Consider the following 12,033-nt stretch of genomic DNA (forward strand, 5'->3'; position numbering starts at 1 on the left):
TCATTCTAGCAAAAACTCAGTTCTATATTGTATTTAAAAAACAATCTGCAAATGCAAAATTGAAAAAATCAAGAATAAAATTAATAGTTCAAATCATTGCTATTAAAACTAATAAAAGCAGGGCCAATAAAACTATAAAACTTAGGGGATTGGTTGCAAGATACAAGCTACAGTGTGGAGAAGACACATTGTGAAAAAGATAACAAAACTACTTCAAAACTTTTGAAAAACAAAATAAATTAAATAGGAAATCAAAGTGAAAGCCATTAGCCAAAAAACATGGATTTTCATTATTAAGTAATCAAGGCTCAAAAACTTAAATACCCATTTTCATGGCTCAGTAAGAAATGAGAAAAGTTCAAGCTCGAAACAAGCAATTGGAAAAAAAATGGTCAAACTTTTTACTTAATTTCAAAGGCTTATTACCGAAAACATCAATTAATAATAAAACGAAACAAAGATCCTTGAGGGTGCAAATTAAGAGCTTCATTATTAAAGAGTTTTAATAGTAAACAACCACAAAATGCAAAAAAAACGGCAGCTGAGACAAAAACCGCCAAAACTAGATTAGTATGTGTACACCAGCTAGCAATCGCTCTAATGAACTTCTATAACTTAATGCACTTACTTAATCACCGGGCCTTATCGGTTTATACCATTTCTATTGACTTTGCTCTTTTGACTTTGACTGTATTCACCACATTGCATAATTCAATGCGTAAAAGAATTTAAAATCCATTCAGTTGAAACAGTGAGTGAGGTAAATCAAAAGTCAGACGTGAAAACCGTGACATGTAAAATGAAAAACGTGATCAAAAGGTAAAGCGAATTCAAAAAGCCGAGCGCCCAAACAATATCCGTTTGAGAGGCTGACGGCGGCTATTAAACAATTTGCAACAAAAAAATTCTAAATGCGTCACTCGCTCAAAAGCACTTTTCAAAGTCGATAAGTCATTCACTCAACGCAGTGCATGATCAAATAACTTCTCTCGCTCAGAAAATAGTTCACACAGCAATTTTACTCACTTTCGCTTTTTAGGTCAAAACGCCGTTTGAACAAATAGTAATTCCTGTAATAAAACTTAAGAAAACTAAAACTCCTCTTCGAGTCGTAAAAAAAAGACAGCGCCCCAATGCAATAGAAATTCTTTGAATTGTACAGTACCAAGAGAAGGCCAATAATAGCCCCAGCTATCGCTGTGCGGCTATTAAAATAACAAAAAAGAACAGTTGAGCATGTAGTCCAAATCCCCACCCCCTCTCCACTAAGTGAGGTGGGGTCAAATATACGCTGCGACGAAGACACATTGTTTGAATATCGTCCAGTAATGTTGCATGACTAGCAGTCATATGAAACTGTTAACAAATTGAAAACAAAAAAAGAGCGTCAGACTATTAAACAAAAGCTACGAACACCGCAATATAGCTCCGCTCAGCTTTCAGCTTGGCAGCTATAATAAATACATACATAAAACTTGCCAATTTATCTTAATGTTATTTCAATACAGTAACCTGAAGTCTGAAGCTGGAATGGTTAAGGTTTGTCTTGCATTCGTAGCAAGGGTGCGCTCCTCGTGAGAAATAAGCGTTCATGCAGTTCTCACAGTATGAATGGCCACATGTCCCAATGAACAACCTCATATTCGGATTGCGATACTAAAATAAACCAGGATGTCCGTTAATATGCGTTGACGCATAAGGTTCCCAACCCTATCATCTAAAAACATAATAATCACAAGGAATATTAATTCAACAACTGATTTTTAAAGTTAGGCTTGCTACGTTTTTTGTAAACAGAGTTTCAGCAGAATTGATTTTATTCATTTAGGACAGCAAGGAAGGTCGGAGGTTGTCAGAGCGCGACGGTTTTTCGGTAGGAATTGTTTCAAATCATAGAAAAATCATAGAACTATTTTATTTCACTCTGAGACAAAGAAGAACATAAAACCTTGTCATGTACGCAAAATTTAAAAACTATTCTCTCCAGTGGTCTTAACTATATAAATTTCAGAATTGCAGAAAAATTCTCAATCTCTGAACACAGAAACCAAAAAAGAATGTAATAAACGAGAAAAATGGAAACCAGGCCATCTTAATGACAGCACTCCTATTTAAAAAATTTTAATCAAAAAACCGTCATCAGAATCAAGAATGTTTTCCAATATAACAAAAACCGCACTTTTCAAAAACCATGAGAAAACATAGCAATTTCAATACAAACAGGCTCGGGAAGATCACTTATCCTGTGCTTCATCAGAGTTGAATTGCATAAAAAAAATAACTAAAAAATAATTTATTTGAGAGCTGATTTTTTAAAAAACAATTTCATGTTTTTTATTGTTTTTTTTTCGTTTCACTTGGAGAATAGTCACTTTTAAAATCCAGGTTGTGTTCATGACAAACCTCATTTACAGTCAAATAATGCCCAATGAACAAATGATTCGTGTTTAAGGAATCGACCGTTTTTTTATGGCTCCGATTCTTGAGTTTTAGTAATTTTTTTTAAATTTTGATTTTCTTTTTGAGAATCGAATAAAATTTTGTAGCCCTATGACATAGATTCGTTGACTACAACTGCAATAAGTTTCCTAGAGAGCATTAAGCGAATCTATGTAGTAATTTGAGGGGACAGCTAATGGCTGTTAAGACTTAAAAATAATTTTTCGAAAGAAAATTTTTTAACGAAATTTTGATTTAGTTTTTGAAAGGTTACCAAATTTTCGGAGTCCTATGGCATCGACTCGTTGACTGAAAAAGCAATAGGCTTCGTAAAGAACAGCAAGCGAACTACGTAGTAACTTGAGTGGACAGCTAATGTCTGTTAAGACTTTAAAAATAGTTTTTCGAAGGATAGATGTTTAATGAAATTTTGATTTACTTTTTATTAAATTTTCCGAGCCCTATGACATTAATTCGGTGACTAGAAGTAGTGACTACCTGATGAATAGTAAGTGAACCTATATTGTGCTTTGAGTGGACAGCTAATGGCTGTTAAGAATTTTAAAAAAAATTTGAAAAAGTTTTTTGAACAATAATCGATAAATTTATTTTTGCGAACGGTAAGTCAGTCTCAGTAAAGACAAACCCCTTTCTGTTTCTACACAATTTTGCAGCTAAATGTTTTATCTTCTATTTGGCTCCATGACTTCGATGCCACAAGTTTTCAAAATTTTCAAAAAAAATTTGGCTAATTTTTTCTTAAAATTGTTTGCTTTTGAAATCTTATCACATTATCCTAATACTGATAATTAACTTTGGCTAAGAGAAGCCGTTCATTGGATTATAAAGAAAATTTTCAGAGAAAGCTCGTAGTTTAAATGGCTTCGACAATTTCTCGCACTTTTCTACTGAATTTTTTGTTTTTGCCTGTGTTTGTTGTTGTTTTCACAGTCATAGGACTTTTTGCGATGTCATCTTGATGAATTAAAGTTGTCATTGCTGTCTTCCCACTGAGCATTGAGGCATAATTTAGCATATTTATTGTTTGCCGTTGAAAGCAATTGAATTTAATGGCTGTTGAGACTTAAAAAAAATTCTTGAAATTTTTTTTTGAACATTAAACGGTATTATACGTATTTTCTTGAACTCAAAGACAGTCTCACTATTGACAGGACTCTCTTCCTTTTCATTGCGATCAAAATTATTGTGGTTAGCGTTTTTACCTTCTAACTATTGTCTTTAGGACTGGGATGGCACGACTTTTCATAATTTTCTTTAATTTTTGGTTATTTCTTTTTCATAATTTTCGATTCTTTTGAAATCTTACCATATTTTATTATTAATTTTAGTTCCATTTGGAATAGAGAAGGTTTGCCATAGAACATAGATCAAGTTTGCAGAGAAAACGGTATGGTTTTAATGGCTTCGACACTGTCTTCTAACTTTTTTTCTAATGGTTTTTTGGTTTTTGCCTGCATTTGTTGTCGTTTTCATAGTCTTACGACTTATTGTGATGAAATATTTTTGATTTAGGAACGACACAAGTTATTGGTTTCTCATGGAAGCGTAACTTATTCTAACTTATTGTTTATTATTTTCCGTTGAAAGCTATTGAATTCAATGGCTTTGATACTACGGATTTTCTCAAAAATTTCGTGGTTTTAATATGTTTGTTCTTATTTGTTGGATTTTTGAAGCCATATTGTTACATGAAAAAATTCCAGTTTTGTTGAAAAATTATTTGAACATATAAAATTTTTTAATGAATAGTTCATTTATTAATGGCTTCGACACGTCTCATTTTTTTCAATTTGCTGTTTCTGCCAGTTTATGTTCTTCATGTAGTCGTAAAGAGCTTAGAGGTCTCATAAGCCTCTACTTGAGTGTTTATTGAATGAAGATACTCGATGCAGTTGATTTACAGCAAATAGCTTTAAATTTCAAGATATTATTTATTTTCAAACGTTTTTTTTAACTTAGTTTTTCTGTTATATTTGTCAACTTGTATCTAATTCTCATCATCGAGAGGCCCCATCTACTTCCCCGTAGTTCGAATGTTAAAGTTGCTAATTATATTACGTCGTAGATGATGTTCTCTTGTACAATATTCCTTTTCATAAAAATTTTAGTGGTGAGTATCTGTCTTCCTTTTTCTCTTCTTTAAGCTCATTCGCGTAATAACAGATCCCAATGTTTTTCAAATGAGGCCCAAGTGAACATGCTTATACTTTCAATATAGCCTAAACTCAAATAATTTAATTAACAATTGAAATAAAAACATTATATTCAGATAACAGCGAAATGTTTTAATGGCTTCATATTTTTGTTTTCGCGATTTGTTTGAAATTATTTCAGTATTTCTTCATCTTTAGTTCATTTCTGTGGCTTATTTTAACCAAAGGCAGATTCTATTGGCTTTGTAATGACTTTAGTAAATTTATTAATATTTTTGTTGAAACCTAATGGTTTCCAGGACGTTTGTAAATATTTGATTGAAAAAAATTTGGTTGGTTTTTGAATTTCGCCTGATTATTGCTTTTTTGTCAACTTGTTACTTAGTCTCATTAGGGAAAAGTCCCATCTGTTGTGTAGATACGGAAGACTAAATTAGTGCAGCAAAGATGTTATCTGATTGCATTTTGACGTTGTTATAAGGTGCTTTTAAATTTAGATATTGAATTTTGCCTTGAAACTTTTGTTTTTGCTGAATTTATTGTTTCTTTTTTCCCGTAGTCTTTTTAAGGACAGATCTCATGAGTGCTGTAATGAGGAATGGCATTATTTAAATCATTTAGTAGTTTGAGTAACTTTTTTAAACTATAAGGTCTATTTTTGATTATATCTTGATTTGGTTGAGCGTTATGTCTGAAATGTACATGAGCGCGGGTCGGAACATCATATGCGAACGCACATTAACGAGCCTCCTTATTACAATTATAAAGCATGTTTGAATTAACTAACAAAAATACGTTAAAACAGTGACAAATAATAGCAGAGATTAAAGCAAAGCTCAAAAATTCGCGATTATTTCGGATCAAAGTCATAAGAAACATAAACTAAATACAAGAAGCTGAAGATCATGACGAGATAACAAAAGACAGATTGCACGAGATATTTCAAATTATTGGCTGGAGGACAAAATATAAAACATAACCGACAAAGGTCGGGTGAATTGCTCTCAAACGACCAGCGAGCGGTTGGCTTCGGCAGTAGCTAGCTACGGTTAAAAGAGGCTAGCTTTAGCTTAATTGACGCGACGTGAGTTGAGCGCAGCGAGGGGAGTAAACGGTAGGGGGTTTGACTGCACGGGGCCACGTCTTTACAGCTTGAACAATGTGCAGGGGCGGGGATGGTGGTGTGAAGTGAAGGGGGTCCAATTTTAAGAAACGCCTTTCACACCTTGAGTATACGTCTCCAAAACAGTTTCCTTGAATCGCATACTTGGAGAGTAGTGAGATGACAGGCTCTAGGAGAATTTATTGTCTTCTGACCGCTACCTGTTTATCCCGTTTTTGAGGACTAAAAATCAAATGGATGAGAGGAGAACTCAGTCAAGCAAAAAATTGCAAAGAAGAAAGACCACAAGACTGACACAATTGCTACAAACTTTGTTTGAGAGCAATTAAATATACTAGAACCTTAAAAACCTGAAAATTAAAAATAAGGCTAATATTTTGCCAAAAAATCAAAATTTGAATAAGACGAAAAAATTTTAATCTCACTAAGATCATACTGGTCGTTTGTTTCACTCGTCACAAAACATACTTGAGAAAGGCTCAAAATAGAATAATATAAAAGACATGAAAACAATCTTAAAACAATTTTTCGGTCTGAGCTTTTTCCAAACCTCAAGGTTGCGCACAGAATAAAGGAAAGTTTAAAGTATAACTCTTATATTTGGCCGATGTCCAGTCGTTCCTGCCTCGGGACCAATCTGTACTCAAAATCTATAACTTCTCTATTCAAAATGATTTTTCCAAAAATTTTTGTACATTTTGCAAATTCATGAACATAAAACCAATACTGATAATTTTTAATTATTTTATTACTCTTGCGCGTTGATATCTCAATTTATCTGCAAATGAACTTTATAATTGGTTTAAAAGCGTGGTTCAGAACGAGAACATTTATGTTCTTCTGAGATACTCTTAAAGAAATGCATTAAAGAAATAATCGAATTAAGATCTAATTTTGAGATCAAATTTTTAGGCTACAAAGAAATGAAATGCTGCCAGTTTTTTTTTAAAAAATCGTACATTTGAATTATACGCAGACAAAATGAATCAGCTGACGTAGCAGTTGCCTTTAATCGAAAAAGCAGTAACCTTTCAAAAAACATTTAAAAAAACACGTTTAAACAATTGTTGCCAAAGCTCAGGCCACCTTTACAGGAAGTGCCACCAAAAATTTGTTTGCAAAAAGAAGGCAAAAACTCTTTAAATTTTTTCGTAGCGAAACTGTAGAAGCAGAGACCTCTGGGATGACCTCAAAAAAATGAAACAAAACATTGGGCCAGCATAAAGTCCTCGCATTTTGTCTTCAAAAAATATGGTAACTGACATTCTGAATGCCAGCAGTTCGACACTAAAAATCACGAGGTCAAGCATGAAAACAAAATGACTAATGTCCTAAGAGTAGCTCTCGAATGGCATGCGAGTGGGAAAGCATTAGACCATACCGGGATTCGAACCATTGACCTCCCGTTCCCTAACCTGAAGCACTGCCCATTCGGCTATCTGGCCCTTGATGTTGCTATGCTGCAACCAAATAATTTATATTAGCAACAAGCTTTAATTCAGAGTGAGTGCAATAGAAATCATTCAAAATGAACGAATGGGTGAAAGAGTCACTTGAGAAGTCAACGAATGTTCTAGAAGAAAAGCGCAAAAACAGTCGAGCGAAAAATTTGCATCAAAAAGACCAACACTATTACAATGATTGCTATGAAATTCGTTCAAGAGCAATTGAAAAAAACACTGGAAAACGTTTATAAGAGAAGTCGCATAATAAAGACCCCCTGGATTAAAATAACGGCTAAGAATTTGCTTGCGAGAAAGAAGTGATATTGGATTGTGTATAATTAAAAGAGTTGAAATGGCCAATTTCAGAGTGGCTGCTATGGGAGAGAAAAAGCCTGAAAGCATGCAGAATTACAAATTTAAAGTATTGTGCGATTTTGGAAGCTCTAGAAAAGCTGACTTTCAGCTCAATATAATTACGCTAAGAGCTTTATAAGATCGTTCTCGTAATGGAAATTTTTAGCTGCATTTTGCAATTTAACGCCATGATTAAAAAAAAAGCCATAGCAACGAACAATTAGCCTGATTTTCTTTAGGAAAGCCAAACAGCAGCTCTTCGAGCAAAACTACCATTAACCGCAGATAATTGCACATAAGTGAATAAATTCCTCTAAATGTGAAAAACAGAAATGTTCGCAACTGTGAAATTAAAAAACAACTCATTAACGAAAACATGCTACGCTAGGTGGAGTGGGCTTTATAATTCCACTCAAGTTTCGACGTTAAATATATCAATCAGCACACTGACTCAAAAATATTGAGCGTGTATATATGTAACGTTTTAATATGACATCTTGAATCCAGAAAATTTGGCTGGATTTTACTAATATAAACCGACTAGCGTCGGAAAAATTGCTCTCCAACGACCGGCGCGGCAATTTGATTCAAAGGGGGCTGTAACCTAAAAATTTTTATGTCAAGATATTTTTTATGGACGCAAAAGCTGACTCACGTTGTACTATATTGACAATTATATTGATAATAGAGATTACCTTGGTTGAACCACAGTTGGGGCACATGATGTCATTGTCATCCATTTTGCTTGCGCACAGTAGGCAATAAAAATTCAAACACAAATCTGAAAAAAATTCAACATAATATCGCCCCGAGAATCTTAATATAGTAATTAAGTATGATCAGTTACTGGGCATAAAGCAACGCTTGCAAGCAAGTCTAGAAACAGAAACAAAACGTTCTCTTACACAAGCAAAATAGGCGTGAAAATGTTCAAACACAAAAATCAACAATTTCCATGCTGCAGGTTTTCATCAAAGGTCCAAAAGTTTTGTTGTTTTGCGAATGGCATCGAACTGTTCCCCAATGTCCATTTCTTTCTGATATTCGATTAGCAACGCATCAACTTCTGTCCTGAAACAATCTGATTCTATAGGGACCAAAAATCCACCAGCAAAATTGAAGTTTATAATTTGGCATATTTACAGTCATATGCCGGTAAACCCCCACTGAACGCGATTAACCTCTTAAAATTAGTACCATGCACTAACAAATCATTTTGCTAGGATTAAAAGTCATGTTTAAAAAAATATCAATGATCTCTCCGCTTTTTTCCTATCTGGTTATTCAAAGAAATCAAAAGATTTTCAGCCACCGCTTGAAATTTTAACTTGACTAACGCAAGTTTAGATAATATGCGGTTCAGAAATCCCAACGTTGCCTCAACGTCAGACCAATTTGAAGCAAGGGACCAAAAATTATTGAAATTGCTCAGCAAATGTGCACATTCTTCAAGGACAGCTCTGAAGGACCTATGCTGTGCTGCCTCGATATAGATAAAGGCAGTTTGTGAAGGCGCCAGCAGATCGTTAACTAGTACACTAAGCTCAGAAACTGTATGCAGGCACGAAGACAATAAATCGATAAGAGGAAGCCGTTCATTTGTGATAGTGGCTAAAATTCGTTTATTTTCTTCTTTAAGTTCTACTTGGGAATTCAGAAGTCTTAAATGGTTGTTTTTAGCGTTCATCTGTTTCCACGCGTCCAGTGACGAAATCAGATCATCCGCCCTGCTTGACAGTTTATTTTCAACTTTAGCAAAACCAGAAGCATTGATGATAGCAGATGATTCACTTTCCCACGGATTCATTTGCCTAAAAGAAAACAGGTCGGATTCTAATATTGCAACAAAAGTTGTAACAATTCTGTTACATAAACAAAATTAAAAACATTACAGCAAATGACAATTCGAATAACTTTATTTGTGCCCACCCAACAGCTTAGTGGGTATACAATTTCCGCACCCCCAAGCTCAGGTGCCATACGTTTACTTGCCACGCTGGTCGTTGTAGAGCACTTTGTCCGACGCTAGTCGGTTTATATTAGTAAAATCCAGCCAGAATTTCCAGATTCTTGCTGTCATGTTAAAACGGTATCTATATACATGCTCAATATTTTTGAGTCAGTGCGCTGATTGATATAATTTATGTTGAAACATGAGTGGAATTATAAATCCCACTCCACCTAGCGTAGCATGTTTTCGTTAATGAGTTGTTTTATAATTTCACAGTTGCGAATATTTCCGTTTTACACATTTAGAGGAATTTATTCACATGTGCAATTATCTGCGGTTAATGGTAGTTTTGTCCGAAGAGCTGCTGTTTGGTTTTCCTAAAGAAAATCAGGCTAATTGTTCGTTGCTATAGCTTTTTCTATTAATAATGGCGTTAAATAGCAAAATGCAGCTAAAAATTTCCATAACAAGAACTGTCCAATAAATCTCTTAGCGTAATTATATAGAGCTAAAAGACAGGTTTTCTAGAGCTTCCACAATCGCAGAATACATTAAATTTATAATTCTGCATGCTTTCAGGCCTTTTCTCTCCCAAAGCTGCCACTCTGAAATTGGCCATTTCAACTCTTTTAATTATACACAATCCATTATCACTTCTTTCTCGCAAGCAAATTCTTAGCCGTTATTTTAATCCAGGGGTCTTTATTATGCAACTTCAACCCTGGTTTTTCAGTGTTTTCCAGTGTTTTTTTCAATTGCTCTTGAACGAATTTCATAGCAATCATTGTAATAGTGTTGGTCTTTTTGATGCAAATTTTTCGCTCGACAGTTTTTGCGCTTTTCTTCTAGAACATTCGTTGACTTCTCAAGTGACTCTTTCACGCAATCGTTCATTTTTGGATGATTTCTATTGCACTCACTCTGAATTAAAGCTTGTTGCTAATATAAATTATTTGGTTGCGGCATAGCAACATCAAGGGCCAGATAGCCGAATCGGCAGTGCTTCAGGTTAGGGAACTGGAGGTCAATGGTTCGAAGCCCGGTATGGTCTAATGTTTTTCCACTCGCATGCCATTCGAGAGCAACTCTTAGGACATTAGTCATTTTGTTTTCATGCTTGACCTTGTGATTTTTAGTGTCGAACTGCTGGCATTCAGAATGTGTTACCGTATTTTTTTGAAGACAAAATGCGAGGACTTTATGCTTGCCCAATGTTTTGTTTCACTTTTTTGAGGTCATCCCAGAGGTGTCTGCTTCTAGTTTTGCTACGACAAAAATTTAAAGTTTTTGCCTTTTTTCTATTTTTTTGCAAACAAAATTTTGGTGGCAATTCCTGTAAAGGTGGCCTGAGCTTTGGCAACATTTGTTTAAACGTGTTTTTTTAAAATGATTTTTGAAACGTTTCTGCTTTTTCGATTAAAGGCAACTGCAACGTCAGCTCATTCATTTTGTCTGCGTATAATTCAAATATACAATTTTTTTACTAAAAAACTTGGCAGCATTTCATATCATTGCAGCCTAAAATTTGACCTCAAAATTAGATCTTAATTCGGTTATTCCATTAATGCATTTCTATAAGAGTATAGCTAAGATGAATGAAAGTAGATAAGTTATAGAATGAAGGTATAACTCTGTCCCGAAGCAAGGCCACTAGACTTTGGCTTGAAGTAAGAGTTAGGCTTTAAACTTACCTTAGTTCTATGCGCAACCTTGAAATTTGGAAATGCACATACCGAAAAATTGTTTTAACATTGTTTTCAGGTCTTGTTATAATTCAAGATTTAAGAAAGGATTGTCAATTTAAAACTTTCTCACGAACGTTTTCGAACTCCGAGTTCATCGTCAGCTTATCAATTATACAATATGCTAAGTTGAAAAGCCAGAACATAAAATGCAAACCACTAAAATCACTCACTCAATGAAACTTAAAACGAATTTTTACATATCTACAGTCGTATCTACAAGTTTTTACATCTGAGTAAATGTACATTTTCGATATTATGTAGCAAATGCATGTCGACATGTTTTTTATTACAAAACCTTCAAACATTACTTCGAACTTACTTTGGTTTTGTTCAATTGTTAAGTTGAAATTTTCGCTTCATAAAGTGTCTTTCTTTCAAGTTGGATTTTCATCTCCAAACTTAGCTTTCATTGTCAATTCTCGTGTTCAGTCTTCGTCGCGTGTGTTGATGGCTGGTTTCCCTGTTTTTATATAGAGCGCCTCTAGCGTCATTAACTTAGATTGGTTGCAGCATTGGTCTAATTTCTTCCATTGGAAAGTTGTTTGATCACCGTTGCACTCGGTTGCATTTACTCCCATCGGTGAGTCGGCCTTGGCATTATCTGCAACCCTTGTTGGTATATGTCGTCATGTCTGGCCTACAAAAACGGATTTGCATCCGTTACAAGTGAGTTCATAAACCACGTGGGATTTGAGATCCTTATCAAAGCTAGACGCAAGGCTAGGTAACAGCTCTTAAGTTTCCGAGTTGTGAAAACCCTGTCTGCATAGGATGAATTTTGTTCAGATTCTTTACAAATTCA

General features: G+C 34.5%; 1 protein-coding gene across 2 annotated transcripts in view; it reads right to left on the minus strand.

Annotated features, from left to right (window-relative positions):
- LOC142349427 (CDK-activating kinase assembly factor MAT1-like) overlaps positions 1–9,462 on the minus strand; it is a 31,900-nt gene extending 22,438 nt beyond the window's left edge. The window contains exons 1-3 of one of the 2 annotated variants that reach the window (XM_075400974.1): positions 8,873–9,462; positions 8,231–8,606; positions 1,513–1,656 (exon numbers count right to left, since the gene is read on the minus strand). In XM_075400974.1, the coding sequence (XP_075257089.1) occupies positions 1,513–1,656; positions 8,231–8,275 (189 nt within the window). In that variant the 5' untranslated portion in view covers positions 8,276–8,606; positions 8,873–9,462. Of the gene's footprint in view, positions 1–1,512; positions 1,657–8,230; positions 8,607–8,872 lie in introns of those variants that run through there. The other variant, XM_075400973.1, reaches the window with a different exon arrangement.
- Positions 9,463–12,033: the final 2,571 nt, after the last annotated feature.

Source organism: Convolutriloba macropyga, chromosome 11 (assembly GCF_964194025.1).
Source record: "Convolutriloba macropyga chromosome 11, txConMacr16.3, whole genome shotgun sequence".
NCBI classification, from domain to species: domain Eukaryota; kingdom Metazoa; phylum Xenacoelomorpha; order Acoela; family Convolutidae; genus Convolutriloba; species Convolutriloba macropyga.